This window comes from Artemia franciscana, chromosome 10, assembly GCF_032884065.1.
Source record: "Artemia franciscana chromosome 10, ASM3288406v1, whole genome shotgun sequence".
Classification (NCBI taxonomy): domain Eukaryota; kingdom Metazoa; phylum Arthropoda; class Branchiopoda; order Anostraca; family Artemiidae; genus Artemia; species Artemia franciscana.
In genome coordinates, this window is record NC_088872.1 from 49,730,406 (window position 1) to 49,753,426 (window position 23,021).

A 23,021-nucleotide genomic window follows, 5' to 3' on the forward strand; every position below is an offset into this window, starting at 1 on the left:
GACCTCAATCATGTTGGTGGTGTAGTGAGTCATGGGTAGTAGTAGTATTCGTAGTATTCATAATCTGTGTGCCAAGGGCTCAATTGTGCGAGGGGTTGATAGGGGTAGGAACATTTACCAAACTAGATTTTAACCCCCCCCCCTAGATTTCAAAAATATCTTTCTTACACCTTCGTTGGAAAATGTCTTTTTGTATTTTCATTGTGACAATTGTAAAAATTGTCTCCTCTAGATTTTGAAAAAATACTTATATTTTTGTGAATTGATGCCACTCCCATGCACATTGTCTTCAAATGAAATAACAATGGCTTAAATCAACCTAATAAATAATAAATGGCTTGAATTAACAATGGCTTAAAAATGAATATTGCTCCTGTTAAATTTTCGTGAATTGATGCAGCTCCCGTGCACATTATTTTCAAATAAATAAACAATGGCTTAAATTAACCAATGAACTTTACTTTTTGAGCTTTGTAAAATGAGATTTTTCCTTGGAATTGAATAAATGAAAGATGTAAAGGAAGAAATGATAAGCCTTGATGATATCTGTGTTTGAGAAGATAACACATGTTGATTCTCCGTGGCATTCTATCGCCAGCAAATGCTTTTTATAATTGACAGGTATATAAGCAAATAACGCGATTTCCTTGAACATTGTATCTCAAAGTAATTCCCAAGTTTAAAAATATTGATTCCATAATCATAGCTTGATGATAAAAACGTGTTCTATATTCCAATTAAATTTTAGTGTCATGATGAGGGTCATAATTATACCTTGTTTGTGTTTGATACTATTAGTTTATGGTAGGTATAAGTGTACCAAATGATCATTTATTTCAGCCTAAATCTTATTGCTCTGGTTTCCAAACCTAACCAACCTAAACCAAATTAATATTTTACAAATTTACATATTTTAATTGTAAAAAGAAAGTTAAAAACTGTTAATCTTTTGCAAAATTGCTTTAAACGTATATAATTAAGTTATTATTATTCTGGCCTTTTCCAGTCTACAAATGTAAATAAAAATCAATGCATAACATTTAAAAAAAAGTTTAACGCAAAACTAGAAAAAAACCTTTGAACGGGTTTTTCTGCTATTTTGGCCCCCTGTTTAACTCGTCTATAAAGTTAAAAATGTGACGAACGTTTCCAAGACTAACTAATGGAAAAGAGAGAGGGTTATGGCTGCCAAAAAATTGCCCCTGGTAAATTTTGCTAAATGTCAGCCCCTGAAAATAAATCCTAGGTTGTCATCTTGAACTTTTAGCCGTGTGTATGATTATCCAGCTCGCATTATAGTATAATTTCAAAACCGTAGTTGCCTCTTTTTTTTCAAAATCTGAATGTTTGTAAAGATAAATGTCCGTTGGTGTTTTCAGGGACCAAAACTGAACAAAATCTGTTAACAATAACAAACACCACAAAAATGTTAAAAAACACAACAAAAAACACATAAGTAGGATTAGAGTATGAGTTAGTTTTTCCAGCTTATAAAATGGAGAGAAAAAGAAACAAGATTAGTTAGGTAATAATAACAAAATTTAATAAGTATTTTTGCACCAAAAGTAAATCTGTGAATAAAGCCTTAAATTGAGGAACTTTGCTGAAAAAAATTTCATAGAAATTAAATCCTCTTGCGCGTTAAGAGGCGTCCAGGGTGAAATTAAAATCTGCATTATTGCTTAAAACTTGCAGCTGCAACGATTGCCTATTCCAGTTGTAAATGGGAACAATAGTGTTGTAGGTAGTTACTATACGTTCTTTAAGAAGAATCTTTCAACTTTCCCGCGCAAATTCTAAATGTCATTTGAAAAATCTTTTTATCGCCAATGCTTGCAACCATGTGGATGTCACGTTCCAGTTTAAGCCAAAGGGAATCACAAACCTTTTAAATTGAATAAATAAAAAAAATAGTTTTTTTAACTGAAAGTAAGGAGCGACATTAAAACTTAAGACGAACAGAAATTACTCCGTATATGAAATGGGTTGTCCCCTCCTCAACGCCTCGCTCTTTACGCTAAAGCTTTTAATTGTTTTAAAAAGTAAAATTGTGACAAAGAGTCAAACTTTAGCGTAAAGAGCGAGGGATTGCCGAGGGGACAACCCATTTCATATACGGAGTAATTTCTGTTCGTTTTAAGTTTTAATGTCGCTCCTTACTTTCAGTTAAAAAAAACTATTTTTTTTATTTAATTTCTTAACGTTTTTGAATTAATGCATGTTTGATCTTGGCTCTCCGCACATAAATTATTGAAATGAAATTTGTATATTAATTTTTTTTTTGGCTAAATGGCTTTCTCTTAGTATTGATCAGACGATTTTGAGAAATAAGGGGTGGGGAAGGAGGCCTTGCTTCCTTCCAATTTTTCGGTTACTTAAAAAGGCTACTAGAACTTTTAATTTTTAAAAAATTACTTTTTACTTAAAAAGGCTACTAGAACTTTTAATTTGTAAAAAATATGCGTAACTTAAGAATTAACTTACGTAACAAACTTTTATATTCTTATATTTTTATTATGTATACGAGGGGGTTTGTACCCTCGTTAATACCTCGCTCTTTACACTAAATCGTAAGTTTTGTCCCAATTCTTTAAGAATGACCCCTGAATCAAAAAGGCCGTAGAATAAATAGTTGAAATTACTAAAAATACTTTAGCATAAAGAGCAAGGTATTTATCTCCTCCTAAATACCTCGCTCTTTATGCTAAAGTATTTTTAGAACCCCTCATATGCGCAATAATCTCTGTTCGTTTTAAATTTCAATGCTATTCCTTACTTTCAATTGAAAAAAACTTTTCATGTTTATTTTTTCATTGTTTTTTTTTATAGTAATACTAGAAATCCTGCGCCCTTTTTATTGAATTTCTCTTCCCCCATGACATATTCCTCCAAGGAAAAATCCTGCCACATAGCCCCCTTCCATCAACCCCACCCCCGAACTAAAAAAATCCCCCTGAAAACGTCTGTACACTTCCCAATAACTATTACTATATGTAAACACTGGTCAAAGTTTGTAACTTGCAGCCCCTCCCCCAGGGATTGTGGGGGAGTAAATCATTCCCAAAGGCATAGTTATTATGGTTTTCGACTATATGGAACAAAAAAGGATATCTCACAATTTTAATCCGTTGACTTTTGGAAAAAAATGAGCATGGGAGGGGGCCTAGGTGTCCTCCAATTTTTTGATCACTTAAAAAGGGCACTAGAACTTTTCATTTCCGTAAGAATGAGCCCTCTTGCGATACTCTAGGACCACTTGGTCGATACGATGACCCCTGGAAAAAAAAAACAACAACAAACAAACAAACAAACAAATAAACACGCACCCGTGATTTGTCTTCTGGCAAAGAATACAAAATTCCACTAAATAGGAAGCTTGAAATTTTTGCTATAGGGTTTTCTGATACGCCAAATGCGATGTTGTGATTTTCGTTAAGATTCTATCACTTTTAGGGGATGTTTTCCCCTATTTTCCAAAATAAGGCTCGTAACTATTGATGACAAAGACTAAATTAATTGAAACTTATATATTTAGAATCAGCGTGAGAATTCGATTCTTTTTGTGTATCTTTTAGCATCAAAAATATAGTTTTTTAGAGTTTCGTTTACTATTGAGCCGGGTCACTCCTTACTACAGTTCGTTACCACGTACTGTTTGAGAGGGTTTCAAATAGCAATCAGAATAGCGGGTGGGATCAACCTATAGAAAAACAGCATTTTCAGCTAAAACAATATATATATATATATATATATATATATATATATATATATATATATATATATATATATATATATATATATATATATATATATATATATATATATATATATATATATATATATATACATGTAAATTGCGTTTAAAAACATATTAAATAGAAAAACTTCATTTTTTGTAATGCAAACTTTAATTAGTTAATACTTTAATATTAATGATAAATTTACCAAGTAAATAATATTAAATCGTCCTTTTTAAACAGTACCAGCATATACACAGATATAGATCTAGGCGTTTACCACCACCCCCCTCCCAGAAAATACTCCTTGTGGTTGACTGGTCTCCAATCACTTTCGCCTTACAAAAAAGACAAGAGCTCTCAATTTCTGATATAATGATCCCCCTCCGAGGTTTCTGCGACCATGATTTGGAGGCAAGGAGGAGGAGGGGAAGTCTCACTCTTATACCGAATAAATTCTGCTTGTTTTAGGGTTATTCTTTACTTTTGTAATAACAGTGTAAATATTCCACATTGTATATATCGTAAATAACGCCCCGCTCTATATTCTAAAGTTTGACTCTTTCTCGTAACCCTACTTTTTAAAACAGTAAAAAACTTTAGCGCAAAGAGCGGGGCGTTGAGGAGGAAAAGCCGCTTGCATATACGGAGTAATTTCTGTTCGTTTTAAGTTTTAATGTTGCTCCTTACTTTCAGTTGAAAATTTTTTTTTTTTAAACTCAGTTGAAAACTTTTTTTTTTATCTAATTTCTGAAAGTTTTTGAATTAATACATGTTTTGATTTTGGCTAACCGCACATAAATAATTAAAACGAAATTCGCATATTAATTTTTTTTGGCTAAATGGCCTTCTCATAGTTTTAATCAGAAGATTTGGAGAAAAAAAGGAGCCTGGGAGGAGGCCTAGTTGCCCTTCAATTTTTAGATTACTTAAAAAGGCAACTAGAACTTTTAATTTTTTACGAACGTTTTCATTAGTAAAAAATATACGTAACTTACGAATTAGCTTACATAACTAACTTCTATATTCGTATGTTTTTATTACGTATAGGAAGGGGTTCACCCCCTCGTCGATACCTTGCTCTTTACACTAAAGCTTAAATTTTGTAAGAATACCCAATTCCTTAAGAATGACCCCTGAATCAAAAAGGCCATAATAAATAGTTGAAATTACTTAAAATTCTTTAGCGTAAAGAGCGAGGCATTACGAGGAAGTGAACCCTCCATATGCGAACAAAAAAAAAAACAAAAAAAAACAAACGCACCCGTGAAATACCAATATCCACATTTTTGTAAAAAGGAGCTTGAAACTTCTACAGTGGGATTCTCTGATACGCTGAATGCAATGGTGTGAATTTTGTTAAGATTTTCTGACTTTTAGGGGGTGTTTTCTCGTATTTCCTAAAATAAGGCAAATTTTCTCAGGCTCGTAGCATTTTATGGGTATGAATAAACCTGATGAAACTTATATATTTAAAATCAGCATTAAAACATGATTCTTTTGATGTAACTATTGGTATCAAAAATCCGTTTTTTAGCGTTTTGGTTACTATTGAGATGGGTCGTTCCTTGCTACAGTTTGTTACCACGAACTGTTTGATAAAAGCTTGTTGTGAAAAAAATATATGGTGATTTCGAACGAAACTCTAAAACCCCTCGGTAAAGACGTCAGATCAAAAAAAATGTACCATTGGAATCAGCATGGTTTAAAACCTTGTACAGGGAAATTACACTCCCCCACTATAAACAACAATAAAATCCCTTTTTTGCACGGGTAGCACTGATCTGTCTTTCGTTTGTTTTTTGTTTTTTGTTTTTTGTTTTTTGTTTTTGTTTTTCCTTTCGATTTTCTTCTAGCAGGGGTAACGGGTGACCAGAATATCACAGAGAGATATGTAATAGCCCATTCGAATGAAATTAAATTTGCTCGTGCCCTTTTTAAGTGACCAAAAGCAGAGATCAATCTAACAGTTCGTGGTAACGAACTGTAGTAAGGAGCGACCATGCTCAATAGTAACCGAAACTCTAAAAAATGGACCAATAGTTACATCAAAAAAATTGAATTTTAATGCTGATTTTAAATATATAAGTTTCATCAAGATCAGTTATATCCATCAAAAGTTACGAGCCTGACAAAATTTGCCTCATTTTAGAAAATAGGAGAAAACACCCCTTAAAAGTCATACAATCTTAACGAAAATCACACCATCAGATTCAGCCTATCAAAGAACCTTATTGTAGAAGTTTCAAGCTCCTATCTGCAAAAATGTGGAATTTCGCACATTTTGCCAGAAGACAGATCACGGATGCGTGTTTATTTTTTTATTTTTTTTTCCAGGGGTGATCGTATCGATTGAGTGGTCCTAGAATGTCACGAGAGGGGTCATTTTAACGGAAATTAAAAGTTCTAGTGCCCTTTTTAAGTGACCAAAAAATTGGAGGGCACATAGGCCCCCTACCATGCTCATTCTTTCCTAAAAGTCACCGGATAAAAATTCTGAGATAGCCATTTTATTCACCATAGTCGAATAACCTAATAACTATGTCTTTAGGGACGAATTACCCCCCCCCCCCCACCCCGAAGTCCCTGTGGGAGGGGCTGAAAGTTACAAACTTTGACCTGTGTTTACATATAGTAATGGTTACTGGGAAGTTTACAGACGTTTTCAGGGGGATTTTTTTAGTTTAGGGGGAGATTTGAGGGGGAGAGGAGTTATGTGGGAGAATATTTCCATGGAGAAAATTGTCAGGCGGGAAGAGAATTTCAATGAAGGGGGTGCAGGATTTTCTAGCATTATTTGAAAAAACAATGAAAAAATAAATATAAAACTTTTTTCTACTGAAAGTAAGGAGCAGCATTAAAACTTAAAACGAAAAAAAATTATTACGCATATGAGGGGCTTACCTTTTCGTTATGCCTCACTCTTTACGCTAAAGTATTTTTAGTAATTTCAACTATTTATTCTATGGCCTTTGTGATTCAGAGCTCATTCTTAAGGAATTGGGACAAAATTTAAGCTTTAGGGTAAAGAGCGAGGTATCGTCGAGGCTTGAACCCCCTCATACACGCAATAAAAACATACGAATATAGAAGTTCGTTACGTAAATTAATGCGGAAGTTGCATATATTTTTTACCAATGAAAACGTTTTTGTAAAAAATTAAGAGTTCTAGTTGCTTTTTTAAGTAATCAAAAATTGGAGGGCAACTAGGCCTCCTCCCTCGCTCCATTTTTCTCAAAATCTTCCGATTAATTGCAATTAATTAATATGCAAATTTTGTTTTAATTATTTATGTATGGAAAGCCAAGATCAAAACATGCATTAATTCAAAAACATCCAGAAATTAAATAAAAAAACTTTTTTTTAAATGAAAGTAAGGAGAAACATTAAAACTTAAAACGAACAGAAATTACTCCATATATGAAAGGGGCTTTTCCTCCTCAACGCCCCGCTCTTTACGCTAAAGTTTCTTACTGTTTAAAAATAGAGTTAAGAGAAAGAGTCAAACTTTAGCGTAAAGAGTGAGGCGTTGAGGCTACAAGGTGACCTACCTTCTTATTGCATAGAAGTATATCTGGCGTTTATTTTAATGCTTTCTTTAACCGAAGTGATAATTGAGTGATTTATTGTTAAGGAGGGGGGGGATAGATCTTTGTATAGGGGGTGGTAGTATAACAAAATGAGTAAGTTTTAATGACCTAAGTATTTCTCAGGGGTAATCACACCAATCCAAGGGACCTACAAGCTAGGGAGAGGGCTCATCGAAAAAAAATTAAAGTTTAAGCAGCCAATGCTAAGAGACTACTAACCCCCCTTTCCAGGACCTATAATAAAGGCATACAGTGAAAATATAGGTGAGAAATAAAAAAAATTATACAAAAAGTCTCAAAAACTCGTTTAGCTTTCATCTGAGGGTTAGAAAATTAGTTCACTGAAACATATTCCTTTTGGTATCTTAATCCCCTCCCTACATAACAATCTACCACCCTTTATTAATAATAGACCACTGCATTGTTAAATAAATCACTTCATGTCAATAAAGGGTTTAAACCAAAAACATTCAATAATAACGGAGGTGTCACTTTGCAGCACCCTTGTTGAAATTATTCGCATTTTTCCATTGAAAAATCTTGCCGTACAATTTAATTCCTTCTGACATAAAGTTTTTCTCAAAAATTTTCTCCTCACTGAAAATTCTCCCGGACAATCCTTCCCCCTTCTGAAAACTCCCTTGAGAAAAATATCCGTAGGTTCCCCAACAAAAAATCCTATCTATAAGCTTTAAAAGGCATTTAAACTTCTACAATAAAGTTCTTTGATTGTTTCACAGGGGGATGCCTCAAAGGGTGCATTTTAATGCCAAAACATCCCAGCTCTCATTGAACCTTCAGATAAATTAACTTTAAAAACAAGTTTTTTCAACTGAAAGTAAGGAGCAACATTAAAACCAAAGATGAGTAGAAATAATTCCCTTTATGAATGGTTTCCCCTTCTGCTCAATACCTTGCTCTTTACACTAAAGTTCTTAGCATTTTTAAAAGGACTTTCTACTGTAATGGAAAGGCCCATGGTTTTCAGAAGCTGTTCTTTAGAAATTTGAACAAACAGTTAAACTTTAGGGTAAAGAGCAACGTACTGAGGAGAGGGACAACCCCTGTGTATACGGAATAATATCTGTTCGTTTTGAGTTTTAATATTGCTCTTTACTTTCAGTTGAAAAAACTTATTTTTTAAATTTAATTTGTGATCGTTTATCAAATAATGCCAATAGATCTCGATCACCCTCCATGAAAAATTCCCTCCCTTCACCAGAAACTCCGTGACAATTTACTACCACGTAAAATTCCTCGACTTAAAATTTCTTGCGGAGGATTTAGCATGAAAAATTCATTTGAAAGAGATTTTAATTTCTAATCGTTTTTCTGATCGCTCCAGAAAATCACCCATCCGTGGAATTTTTCCCTTGAAACCCAAATATGCTGGAAATAGCCCCCGGATAATTCCCCTGAAAAAATCACATGCAAAATTGAGTTTGCAAAGAGAAAGTAAGACAAATAAAAACAATTTCGTATAGTGACCATATCCCTTTGTTCCTGTCGATCCCCGTCCGAGATACTCCCTCTTCTGAATTTTTCAAAAGGAAATCAAAATTGTTACGTGTTAAATCTTGGGACAAGATTGATAAGGGTATCTTCCAAGGGGAGTGTGACTTCATGCTAGATAAAATCCGAGTTCCGTTTCAACTGCTCCAACGGCAACCTGAGATGGACAAGTCTGACATTCGTATTGAACTGAACTTTCATTGTGCGCAGATTACCCACGCTCTAAAAAATGCCGAGAAATTCGCTGACCCAATGAGAATGTGTTGATCTGGAACCGAAAAATTTTGATGGTCCAGTAACGAGAGCCTCAAATCCGCTTGTCATTCTTCGAAATTTTTGTTACGTCTTTGGAATGATTGTGATAAACCTAGAAACGGAGTTGTAAATACTTCATGGTTACTTACTAAGCGGTACTTTCAGAAGGAGCTCAAAGCTCACCGGGTTGGCCAAAGTGTTGCAATTGCGGAATCGATCGCGAATAACCCCAATAAGTTATGGAAAACTCGTTCGGCAAATAATAAAACTCGGGAAAGCAAAATTACAATTAGTGAGAACCAGTGGCATTCATATTTCAAAAGTCAGTTCACCGAACCCAACGTTAACACTCTCAAGAAATTTGAAACGGAATGAAATAATCGCTTACGTACTCCTGGACCGGGTACCTTTGTAGTAAGTTCTAGTGAATTACGTGATGTTATACGAAAGCTTAACAAACGACAGTCTATGGGTTATGATGGCATATGCGCCCTTCATTTACAAAATAGGTCTGATAAGCTTATGTTTCATCATTCTTTGTTGTAGAAAATGGTTTTTTGCTGCGGTATAGTTCCAGTTTCTTTTTGTGGTGGTCTTATTTCACCTATTCTCAAAAAAGGGAAGGATTCATCTGAAAGCTCATCGTATCGACCTATAACTGTTTCAAGCGTTTTTGCTAAGGCGTTTTAATTACTTATAATTAATAACCTATGTTCTTTCTGTTATATGCCTCCTCACCAGTTTGGCTTCCAGCCTAAGCTTGGTTGCTTCCAAGCTCTAAAATGTCTGTGCAATTTGTTGATCGATGCAGATAAATCTGGTGGTACTCTAGCGCTTGGAGCATATGATGTTAGTAAAGCATTCGATTCGTTGTTGCATCCCGAAGCAATGAATGAGCTTTTGAACCGGGGTGTTTCGCTAGGCTTGGTTAGACCTCTTTTATGCATGTACCGCCATATGAAAGCAAAAATATGTATACCTGGAAGCAATTTGCTGACTGATGATATACCAATTCATATCGGGGTTAAGCAGGGTGCGATTACTTCTCCCACGATTTATAATAATGCAACGCTTCTAGCTCAGTGCCAACTTTCTTCCTGCTGTATATAAAAAGGTACGGATTTGTCGATATTATGTTATGCAGACGACATTTTTAATATTAGTAGGACTACCAGTGGACTAGAAAAATGTTTTTTTAGAGATATGTAAAAACTACAGTGATATTGGACTTTCCCTAAATGCTGGAAAATGTGATGTTTTGATTTTTAATGAATTAGATGCGACTTGATCAGATTATATATCTATAGATCTGAATGGTGCAGAAGTAAAGCCTTGTGTCAAGTTGAATTATCTTGGCCTTCCTATTGGAAAATATCTGAAAAAAGCTAGGCAATTGATGCTAGAAAGTATGGAAACTAAAATCCGTTGTGCATATGGTACAATTGTTAGTTCTCAGTTTCATTTGAATAGAGCCCATCTTGCGAAGATTTACAATAGTGTCGTCCTGCCACATATTCTGTATTTAGAACCGTTTACCCTATATTTAGTGAATCTGACCATCTTAGGATGAAGCGTGTTTTCTTCAAGCTAAGTTTCTGTTGCGAGTTCCTCCGTGGACCCGCAACTCCTATTTGATGAAAAAATATAGCTTGTCTGACCCGTGTCGTAAGTTAGCTGAGCTGAATGTACACATGTGCAATAAGGCCTCACGGAAGTCCAGACATTATACTCCCTATTCGGTTCTTTTTCATATGCGGCAAATCAGATAAGCACTCAAGGTTATCAGATTTCACTGCCGTCATTAAACTCAAGGGGTTTCTCACTGAAAATTACGATTATTGCATTGTTATTCTTCGTAATTTGGCAAGTAAATAGGAATATTTATTTGCAAAAGAACTATTATTCGAGGAGAAAATTAGACAAAATATTATTCGAGAATTCTTTTGGGAGGAGGGGGGTTCAACTCTTGCGAAAGAAACACCAGGAAAACACGGGAAAATTAAACATTTCGCTGAGAAAATAAAGCATTTTACAAAGTTGAGGTGGGTGAATCCCTCCCCTGCGTGCGTGCCTGTGGTCTGGTCATCATTATTTGCCAGTGTGTGGAATTAAATTGTGGAAATTACAAATAAAAAGCACATGCTTTCGGGTTTTTACTTCATGCAGACCTATTTACAAAAATAAAATTTAAATAATTGCTCGTAGCGAAGTGACCAATTTACTTCATTATATCAAACAGTTCATGGTAACGAACTGTAAAAAGGAGCTACCCGGCTCAATAGTAACCAAAACTCTAAAAAACGGAATTTTGATACCAATAGCTACATCAACAGAATCACATTTTAATGCTGATTTTAAATATAACAGTTTTACCCATCTAAAATTACGAGCCTAAGAAAAATTGCCTTATTTAGAAAATAGAGGGAAACACCCGCTAAAAGTAATAAAAAAAAATTACACCATCCGATTCAGCATATCAGAGAACATTGCCGTGGAAGTTTCAAGCTCCTATCTGCAAAAATGTGGATTTTTTTTCCAGGGTGATCTTATCGAACCAGTTGTCCCAGAATCTTGCGAGCGGGCTCATTCCAACGGAAATGAAGTTATATATAAGTGAATTATATATAAAAAATGAAGTATATAGTACCCCTTTTAAGTGACCCAAAAAAATTGGAGGGCACCTAGGCCCCCTCCCACGCTAATTATTTTCCCACAGTCACCGGATCAAAATTCTGAGATAGCAATTTTATTCATCATAGTCGAAAAACCTTATAACTATGTCTTTGAGGACGACTGAGGCACTGGTAACAGTGCCTCAAAATACAATATTTGTAGATTTGGCAGCATTTTGTTAGACCAGAATTCTCGGTCACGACCAATCTTTTCATAATATAATTTATCTTCCCCTAAAAATATTACAAAGTATACAAAATCAATGTCAGAACATTCCAATTGTATTTGAATTTGGTAATAGTAGTCATGTGTTCTTTTCAGCTTTATTTCACTATTAACTTTCTTTTCAAGACAAGTATTTTTTTTAAGCGCTATCCACTCTTCCAATGTAAGCCCTTTTGCTGTCAAAGGGCACTTTACCTCCAAAAGAGCCTTCTCACCCGAAGGAAAAATTGCTATCCCGTCCGGACTGGCCCCTAAAAACCCATATTCCTTGTGAATGAAAAGCCCAGCAGAGTTCACAATACAACCCGTTTTCTTTGCAAAAGCTGCAATAGCTACAGGCTCATACATATGACCATGCTCCATTGCCTTTGTTTGGCGGCTTCTGGGATACAGCAGCTGCCGAACTAATGAACCCACAGTCTTCACCCGCCTTTTACAAACAGCACCAGCTACGGAAGCGGTAATTCTGTTTTTTCTGTATTCTATCCAGTTATTATCGATAGAATTTCCCTGAAGCCTAGGGGGTTTTCGATACTGAGGATTCCCGTTGCAGTACGTTGGAGACGGGTCAAAAAATCTGTTTTTGCAATTTCGAGCGCTCTGCAATCAAGCTCCGGAGCGGTTGCGCTCGAGCCGTAGTTTTTGTCTGCTCCCTGATTTCTTTTGAAGGGAGTTTTTTGGAAGTATTAGTGAAAAGGTGCTTTCTAGCACACAGTTGTTTACGTCAAGCAGCAGTGATGGCCCACTGCTGCGCAAGTTTTTTCAACTGCCTACTTGGTGTAGATCCTACAGTTCTTCAAAATATTTCAAGGCGAGCTGAGTGACCTTTCGCACTTTGGCTAACCATGATGTTTTTGCCACCTATAAGCCTGACAACTATGCTCATAAAATATTCTGCCAGGTTGCTCGTGTTATTCCCTATCAGTAGACGAGCCCTTCTGGTCAGCGTATCAAAGGCTGAATACACATGGCTGAGAAAGATGTTGCTAGGGGCGTATTCAGGATTAACCTGCTGGAGAACGAGCAGCGTGTGGGACAAATCTATGGTCGCCGCGAAAAAAATGCAGAGGAATTACCTTCAGCGCACTGATGAGATCCTTTACGCTTTTCTTCTCTGTGGTGGGACATGCAATTGCATTTCTGGAAAAATCACACATTTTCTTTATTATTGCGGCACTAAGAAATATTCTGCATTCGGCATTGTCATGCTGCTTCTTATATAGTCTGTTTTTCAACCATTTGCATGCATGATTAGCACACTCAATTTTTTTACATTTCTACCATATGGTACCCTTGCTATAATTTCAGAATGGGTACTCGAATCGCCGTCGGCAACAAATCGAGCATATCTTAGATTGTAAATGGTTGTTGCTATTTGGAATGCGTCAACTAATATATCTGACTCCATACCTGTACTAGGCCCCTTCCAGTTCATAAAACATGTATGGTCAGGAACAGATCTATTTAATTGATGCCTGTATTTCACGCAAGTACTGCAATATTTGTCTCTAATTCCTAGATTTAAGAGTTTCTTCGAATAGAAACCTATTACCACTCCACAGCCTGAGAGTGCACTATACCTATTCCCATAACTTCGTGTACACCAGCTTCCATCAACTATAACACTTGTCTCTACAGCTCCATTTGGGTGAATTTTCTCACCTGCTTCCAGTGCCATCCTTCGCTCGGTTTTCCCATTTTCGATAAGATAGTCATAGAAAATTTTTCTAATTCTACGCAAATTTCTTTTTCAAGTTTCGTAAAGACTTTTTGAGATGGAGTATTTATTCCAATCGTAGAGAAAAGTTCTTGAACCTGGGCATGAGTCATTCCACCATTTATTGCACCAACCACTACCTCTTTGTTGACACTTACTGCTCCTTTTTCTATTTTCTGTTTCTTTCTGATAGTATTCACACTATCAAAATCAGTCCTTTTCCGTTTTTTGACAACGGTTTCCATTGAGTCTGTTTTTTTTAAGCCTTCGAGGAGCGAGGGGCTCTTCTGTGTGAATTGTGGCTTCCTCATGACATGATTCGCATTTGAAAATGAGTCTTGAGCACTTTTGAATTTGAAGATGAGTCTTGAAATTACTAAAAATATTTTAGCATAAAGAGTGAGGGATTAGGAGGAGATGAGCCACTTATATGTGTAATATTTTTTGTTCGTTTTAAGTTTTAATGCTGGTCCTTACTTTCAGTTGAAAAAACTTTTTCATGTTTATTTTTTTTTAAACAATGCTAGAAAATCCTGCCCCCCCCTTCATGGAAAATATTCTTCCCCCATGACAAATTCCTCCGTGGAAAGTTTCCCCCATAGAGCCCCCTTTTCTCAGCCCCTCCTCCCAACCAAACAATCCCCCTGAAAACGTCTGTACACTTCCCAATAAGCATTACTATATGCAAACACTGGTCAAAGTTTGTAACTTGCAGCTTCTCCCATGGGGACTGTGGGGGAGTAAGTCTTCCCGAATGACATAGTTATAAGGTTTTTCAACTATGCTGATTACAATGGCTATATCAAGATTTTGATCGGACGACTTTTGGAAAAAAATTAGCGTGGGAGGGGGCCTAGGTGGCCTCCAATTTTTTTGTCACTTAAAAAGGGCACTAGGGCTTTTCATTTCCATTCGAATGATCCCTGTCGCAAAATTTTAAGACCACTGGGTCGATACGATCCCCCTGAAAAAAAAAACAAAACAAAAAAAAAAACACGCATCCGGGATTTGTATTCTGGCAAAATATACAAAATTCTACATTTTTGTAGATAGGAGCTTGAAACTTGTACAGTAAGGTTCTCTGATACGATGAATCTGATGGTGTAATTTTCTTTAAGATTAAATTACTCTTAGGGGGTGTTTTCCCCCATTTTCTAAAATAAGCTGAATTTTCTCAGGCTCGTAACTTTTGATCGGTAAGACTAAACTTGATGATGAAACTTATATATTTAAAATCAGCATAAAAGTGCAATTCTTGTGATGTAACTCTTGGTATCAAAATTCTGTTTTTTAGAGTTTTGGTTACTATTGAGCTGGGTCGCTCCTTACTACAGTTCGTTACCACGAACTGCTTGAAATTACCTGCACTTGTAAGTTCCATTTATGTTGGAAATTAAATGAAAAAAAGAAGTTTCTTAACTGAAAGTAAGGAGTGACACTAACGAACAGAAATTACTCCGAGGGGCTTTTCCATCTTTAACGCCTTGCTCTTTACGCTAAAGTTTGACTCTTTTTCTCAACTTTACTTTTTAAAACAGTAAAAAATTTTAGCGTAAGGAGCAGGGCGTTGAGGAGGGAAACACTTTTAATATACAGAGTAATTTCTGCTTGTTTTAAGTTTTAATGTCGCTCCTTACTTTCAGTTAAAAAACTTTTTTTTTCTGTTTTTCTGTTTGCCATCCTGGCACCTCCAATGAACTGTTGACAGAATAGAGGCAGTTCAAAAAACTTGTCTAAGATTTATTTTCAAACAGGGTAAAGGGCCTTACATTTCCCTTCTTCGGAGAGCAAATCTAGTCACCCTTAAGGAAATGAGAGTACAAATTTCCTTGTGTTTTGCCAACAATACCGTGCATAACCCTTGTACTACTTCTCTTTTCCCTAGTGAACATTTAACGACCCGCCAGGTCAGGGGCGGATCGAGGATTTTTTTTTTGGGGGGGGGCACATAAAAGGTTGCTCCGATAAACTTGTGGACAAAGAAATACCAGCAATTTAAAGGGAACCGCAACAATTTCTAAGTCGTAGGTAGGTAGTGGACATGGACTTTAATTTAATATAAAATCTGATGAGTTCTATTGAAATTAAAGTCAATTAGAAATATTGATACAAAAAAAGTAAGTTTATAAGAACCACCTCGCCACAAAAACAATTAAAAGGTTGTTCACCCTCTACAAAAAAATAATATATTTAATCTTTTCTGCATAATTTGTAGCATTTGCACTTCTTGCGACTATACCGAGTTAGTTAAACTTGGCATTGTCAAAAAGAAAATTAGTACCATATTTTGGTATCATACATTCTTTGCAACTAATTGTTGATTAAACATTAAATAATAGTTCGTTTGATGGTGTAGCAGGAAAAATAGAACAAAGAAATAGAAATATAATGCTTTTTAATGTTGCTATTAGCAGCGGATTAAGTCAGAATTTTAAATCTCCCCTCCTTGTTATTACGAATGAAGATTTTCGCCTCCCAGTTGGCATTTGTGGTAATACGAACAGATTCCCTTGATAAACCTAAATTTAATTAAACACTTTTTGGGGACATGTGTCATCAATAAAAATCTAACAGAGACTGCAAAAAGTGGTCATTTACTGCTTTAGTATAGGTAATTTTTATTGGGGTTTATTTACTAAGGGGTTGAATTGTTTCTTGGAAAGGTCTTAGACTTGAGACTGGTCATTGACTACTTTTGTAGTTTGCTTTGGTAGTTCTACAGCAAGACTCGAGTCTTGCTATAACAAATTTAAATACTCTGGGGACATTTTGTTTCGTTCACATTAGTTATTAATTAGCTAATTTTATATATCTTTAATTCTTATTTCAGTAGAAGATTATGCAAAATTTTACTTATACTACAAAATATAAATTTGTCCTGAATTTATTTTAACGGTACAATAATAACCAAAACGATAAATCATTCTTTTTAAAATAAAACCTTTGCTTCTTATTCGGCCTTTGTGCTGTGTTCAATTTATCTCTAGGATTAGACGCAGCTTATCCTTAGCCATTCTTCTTGTAATTATTTATACAATACAATTTACTTATATATTTATTAACCGGCAGTTTGGTGTCTGCACCCTACTTCTTCTCTAGACTTTGTTTAAACAGGTTACATCTAATTAATGCTTGACTGAATCGCTCCTGAACGATCCGAGTGGTTAGTCCCTTGGTGTAATTTATGCATTCTTAGATGCTCCGATTACAGCTCAATCTCTTCTTTTGAGGGGAATTTTTGACGACTTTGGAACACAAATATGTGAAGTAATTGAAGGGACTGCAGCCAGGAGGTATTTATTATAGAAATAAGTTTCTGATTGTTGAATAGAAAATTTTTTGCTCTATTTTTTGATACCCACAACAACAATGTCAAGCATAGCAATCTAGAATGCAAACCCGAAACAGGTTTTATAATTATTTTGGAAATATAAAAAAAATAATTGTCGGCTTTAAGATTTGATTTGATCAAATTATTCACCAGATTTTTTTTTTACTTCTATTGACATAAAACCGCCGAAATCACTAATTCAGGAACGTCAGCCAAACTCCAAATGTTTAACATGGGAGGTATAGGAAGATTCTTTGAGAGTCCGTCCTGCCATAAGCAAACCGGCCATGAATAGCAAAATGTTGTTTTTATGGCACTTGGTATTAACAAAGTGACATATAGCAATCGCCAATTCTGTCGATCTGTCTGTCGGTCTGTCTGGCTGTCCGTCTGTCTGTCTGTCGGTCCCGGTTTTGCTACTTTAGGCACTTCCAGGTAAGCTAGGACGATGAAATTTGGCAGGATTATCAGGGACGGGACCAGCTTAAATTAGAAATAGTTGTTTTCCCAATTTGACCATCTGGGGGGGGGGAGTGGGGGGCCGGTTAATTCGGAAAAAATAGAAAAAATGAAGTATTTTTAACTTATGAATGGGTGATGGGATCTTAATGAAATTTGATGTTTGGAATGATTTTGTGTCTCAGAGCTTTTATTTTGAATCCCGACCGGATCTGATGACATTGGGGGGGGGGAGTTTGAGGGGGGAAACCTAAAATCTTGGATCGGGATGAAACTTGATGGAAAAAATATGCACAAGTCCCAGATACATGATTGACATAATCGGAACGGATCCGCTCTCTTTTGGGTAGTTAGGGGGGGGGGGTAATTCTGAAAAATTTGAAAAAATGAGGTATTTTTAACTTACGAACGGGTGATCGGGTCTCAATGAAATTTAATGTTCAGAAGGATATCGTGTCTTAGAGCTCTTATTTTAAATCCCGAACGGATCTGGTGACATTGGGGGAGGGGGGAGTTGGGAGGGGGAAACCTCAAACTTGGAAAACACTTAGAGTGGAGGGATCGGGATGAAACTTGGTGGGAAAAATAAACACGAGTGCTAGATACATGATTGACATAAACGGAACGGATCCGCTCTCTTTGGGATAGTTGGGGGGGGGGGTATTTCTGAAAAATTAGAAAAAATGAAGTATTTTTAACTTACGAACAGGTGATCGGATCTCAATGAAATTTGATATTTAGAAGGATATCGTGGCTCAGAGCTCTTATTTAAAACCCGACCAGATCTGGTGACATTGGGGGGGGGGGGGAGTTGGGAGGGGGAAACCTAAAACTTAAAAAACACTTAGAGTGGAGGGATCGGGATGAAACTTGATGGAAAAAATAATCACGAGTCCTAGATACATGATTGACATAACCGGAAAGGATCCGCTCTCTTTGGGGTAGTTGGGGGAGGGGTTAATTCTGAAAAATTAGAAAAAATGAGGTATTTTTAACTTACGAACGGGTTATCGGATCTCAATGAAATTTGATATTTAGAAGGATATCGTGTCTCAAAGCTCTTATTTAAAATCTTGACTGGATCTGGTGAAGTTGAGGGAAGTTTGGGGTGGGGAACCTAAAATCATGGAAAACACTTAGATTGGAGGGATCGGGATGAAACTTGGTGGGAAAAATAAGCAGAAGTCTTACATACATGATTTACATAATTGGAATGGATTCGATCCATTGGGGGGGGGGGGGGTTAATTCTGAAAAATAAGAAAAAATGACGTGTTTTTAACTTGCGAAGCAGTGATCGGATCTTCATGAAAGTTCATATTTAGAAGGACCTCGTAACTCAGATCTCTTATTTTAAATCTCAACCGGATCAAGTGTAATTAGGGGGGGGGGGTAATTGGGGGGGGGGGCCGGAAATCTTAGAAAATACTTAAAGCTGTGAGATCAGGATGAAACTGAATGGGAAGAATAAAAACCTGTCTAAGATACGTGACTGACATAACTGGACCGGATCTGCTCTCTTTGGTGGAATTGGAGGGGGGGGGGGGGTAATTTTGAAAATTGAGGTATTTGTAACTTACGAAAGGGTGACCAGATCTTAATGAAATTTGATATTTAGAAGGATCTTGTGCTTTAAAGTTCTTGTTTTAAATTCTGACCAGATCCTGTGACGTTGGGGGGAGTTGGAGGGGAAACTGGAATTCTTGGATAACGTGAAAATTGGGGTATTTTTATCTTACGTATAGATGATCGGATCTTAATGAAATTTGATTTTTAGAAAGAATTCAGATCTAAGAGCTCTTTTTTCAATCCCGACCAGATCGTTTGACATTGGGGGGAGTTGGAGGGGGAAATCTTGGAAAAACACTTGGAGTGTAGGAATCGGGATGAAGCTTGGTGGATAGAATAAACAAATGTCCTTGATACTTGATTGACAGAATCGTACTGGATTCACTTTCTTTGGGGGAGCTGGGGGGAGGGGTTCAGTGATTTGGCGAGTTTGGTGCTTTTGGATGTGCTAGGACGATGAAAATTGATAGGCGTGTCAGGGAGCTTTCCCAGATTCGACCATCTGGGGGGCTAAAGGGAGAGGAAAAATTAGAAAAAATTAGGTATTTATAACTTACGAGTGGGTGATCGGATCTTAATGAATTTTGATATTTAGAAGGACATCGTGACTCAGAGCTCTCATTTTAAATCCTGACCGGCATTAAGCCTCTTATTCTCCTTTTTAAATCAATCTATTGATTCATAGAATTTTGTTAGAGCTCATACCATATGATCTCTTGACTCTTAGCTCTTCTCGCCTCGTCACAAGTGCCATATGAGCTCTTAGCTCTTGTTTGATTTGGAATTATTTTTGTTTGCATTTTAGAATGTAATTACGATATGTTGTTTGTTTATTTTTTTTTATTTTCAATGTGCTCCATCACTTCATTATTTTGTATAATGGGTTATAAATAAATACATACATACATAAATAGAAATTATGTCAAATCTCTCCACTGTAAAATTTACCCTTGAAAGCTAGCCCCCAGTAATTTACCTCCCCACGGAAACTCTCTCCATGGAAACCCACACCAAGCACAAAATTACCCCTCCCAAAAAAGTCTGTATACTTCCCTATAACAAATACTATACGTTCACAATGGGCAAATTTCATAACTTACAGACTTCTCCCCACGGGCTGTGGGGGAGGTGGACCATGTTACCCCTAAATGCATAGTTCAACTATGCTGAACAAAATGACTATCTAAAAGTTCTGATTGGACGACTTCGGGAAAAATGGGCGTGGGAGAGGTCATTTTTCCCATGGCCCCCTCCCAGAAATGGCCCCTACCATGGCCATTTTTGTAGCAAATAGCTCCCGAAGGGGGTTAGTCGCCCTCCAATCTTTCAGGTCACTTGAAAAGGGCACTACAAATTTTAATTTCCGTTCAAATACACTCTCTACCAATCTTCTATGACCATTGTTTCTATACGATCAATTCTGAAAAAAAAGCACACATCCGTGATCTTTCTTGAGGCAAAAAAAAAATATATATATACATATTTTGCTTTAAGCTTGAAACTTCTACAGTAGGGGTTCTCTTGTACGCTAAATCTGATGGTGAGATTTTCATTAAAATTCTTTGACTTTTAGGAGATGTTTACCATCTTCTTCGAAAATCGTGCAATTTTCTCAGGCTCTTAACTTTTGATGGGTAACAGTACAGATAAATTTGATGAATTATGATTTAATAATAAATTCTTGATAAATTTTATGTGTTTGGAATCAGTATGATAAGGCAATTCTTTTGATGTGTCTATTGATATCGAAATTCCGTTTTTTAGAATTTTGGTTACAATTGGAGCCGAGTCGCTCCTCACAGACAGTTTGATACCGAATCAGTTGTAAGGGGGAGATTAGGGGAGGATGGAGGTATAGATTGATATATAATCTCCAGGGTCGTAACAGGGAATTTTTTGTGGGTTGTTTTTCCATGGGGGGGGGGGTGGTGGTGGTACTAAAGAAACTTTCAAAAACTCATCAAAAATGTGAAATTAATATTGAATTCCTCTTGATTTCTGGGAATATTTCAATTCTACGGTGTTATTATAAAAAAAAAGAGTGACATTTAACCCCTAAATGAGCATTCCGTATAAGAGGGGGACTGCCTCTTCCTCAACCTCATGATCGTTGAAACTTTGGAGGGTGCTTTTTACATCAGCAATTGAGAGTTCTAATCCTTTTTTTTAATCTTAAGTGATTGGAGACCAACCAGCAGTGGGAAAGGGGGGTAAACGTCGGCTCCCTTCTATTAGATCCATTAGATCTCTAAAAGGATTAGCATCTTTATATTTCTTTAAAGCTGTCAACAAAGCAGTGAAGTCAAGCCGTAATAAAACAAACCCCATTAGGAATATACTTCCGAATGTCAAATTGAATCAACCTGTTTGTCAAAGTTGCCACAGATAAAGGGTTTCGACAAAATTGGACAAAACAAAGGAGAACAAATTGAAAACAGAATAAAACAAATTGAAAAAAACAAAATAGACACATATAACTTTCTTATGTAGTAAAATAAGTCATTATCTTGCTTAAAAATACATATAAAAACTATTAAACTTCCCCTGATGATTCTTGGTTTTATAAGCCGTATTCTGACTAAAAATAAAGTTTTTGGCTTCAACAGAGGCCGTTGTAAAAAAAAAACTAAAACGCAAGTTTCTGAAGAAATCAGATGACATAAATAAAATCTGGTTAGCACGTTTAAGGATATAATTAAGTTGTTCCAAACTATATGCCATTCATATTTTCATTTATTTCTGTCGTCTTGAAATAGATCTTCTTAGAAATTAAAGTGCGTGAGACAGTTTATTTTTATATAGCCACCAATGATATTTTTTGAAAAAATACTTCGTAAATATTTTTGGCCATATTTAGGAGTATACACATGGAATTTCTCACAAAAAAATACCAATTCCTGAGAAAGATATTGAGCATTGTTTAAAACAGGAAAATAGCATTAGGTCAAAATGGAGTAGATTCCTCTTAAATAAAAAAATAACAGGTTTTCCAACTAAAAGTAAGTAGCATCATTAAAACCTAAAATGCACATAAATTATTCCCTAAAAAGGGGGGGGGGCGAGCCCTCATATATGGAAAAATCTCTGTTCATTTTAAGATTTAATGTCACTCCTTGCCTTCAATTGAAAATTCTTATTTAATTTCTGATCCTTTTTCAAATGATGCTGGGAAATCCAGCTCCTCTCTATGGAAAACTCCTTCCTTCCGCAGAAAATATCTCCAAATGAAATTTCTCCCGTGTAAAATACCCCCACCCCGCAAAACTCCTCCAGACTGTTCCATCCTCGTTCGAAAACCCCCGGAGAGTTTCTTGCGGATGATTCCGCCTGAAAAATCACCCCAGACTAGGAAATTTTTTGTTGGTGGTCAGGATACCCTTCATATTTACACCTTTCTGACGATAAGCGTTTGAATGTAATCTTTCGTGTTACAAAGAAATTGATAATAGGAATTGAACTATCACAAATAGCCCCCACACTGCAGACCAATTCCAAAACCATTCCCAGGAATGACGGGGAACGGAGACTAAGCCCCCCAATCTTCTTTTGTATTTATATGAAGATAGTTAGAAATTCAGAAAATTTGGGAATAAAAGTGTTTTTTAAAACCTCGTGAAAGCGTACCCCCCCCCCCCAACAACACAAAGATCCACCAATCCTTCTACATAATAGGTGATTCCCATTCATACATCATTGTACATAATTTATCAAGCCTTAAATGAAGAAAAGTTAAAATAAATGTTTGAATTAACCGTTCATTTTCTATGGAGTACGTACAATTCCAGGATGAGTACACTACTGGATGAGTAACATTGCTACCTCTGAAACTGAAAAGATCAGTAGATAATTTTCAACAATTTTGAATCGATTCATGTTCTCAGAATTCTCAGTTGATGGCATTTGAACTTCTTTGGCGCAAATCGTGGTAAAATATAAGACTTTTCCATGGGACAC

The 23,021-nt window shown here is 36.0% G+C and overlaps 1 protein-coding gene across 1 annotated transcript in view; it reads left to right on the top strand.

Moving 5' to 3' along the window:
• The first annotated feature begins 677 nt into the window (after positions 1-677).
• Positions 678-23,021, top strand: part of LOC136032313 (trypsin-1-like) — a 75,720-nt gene continuing 53,376 nt past the window's right edge. Inside the window, exon 1 of the mRNA XM_065712612.1 lies at positions 678-804. Coding sequence (XP_065568684.1) covers positions 711-804 — 94 coding nt within the window. The 5' untranslated portion in view covers positions 678-710. The remainder of the gene's footprint in view (positions 805-23,021) is intronic.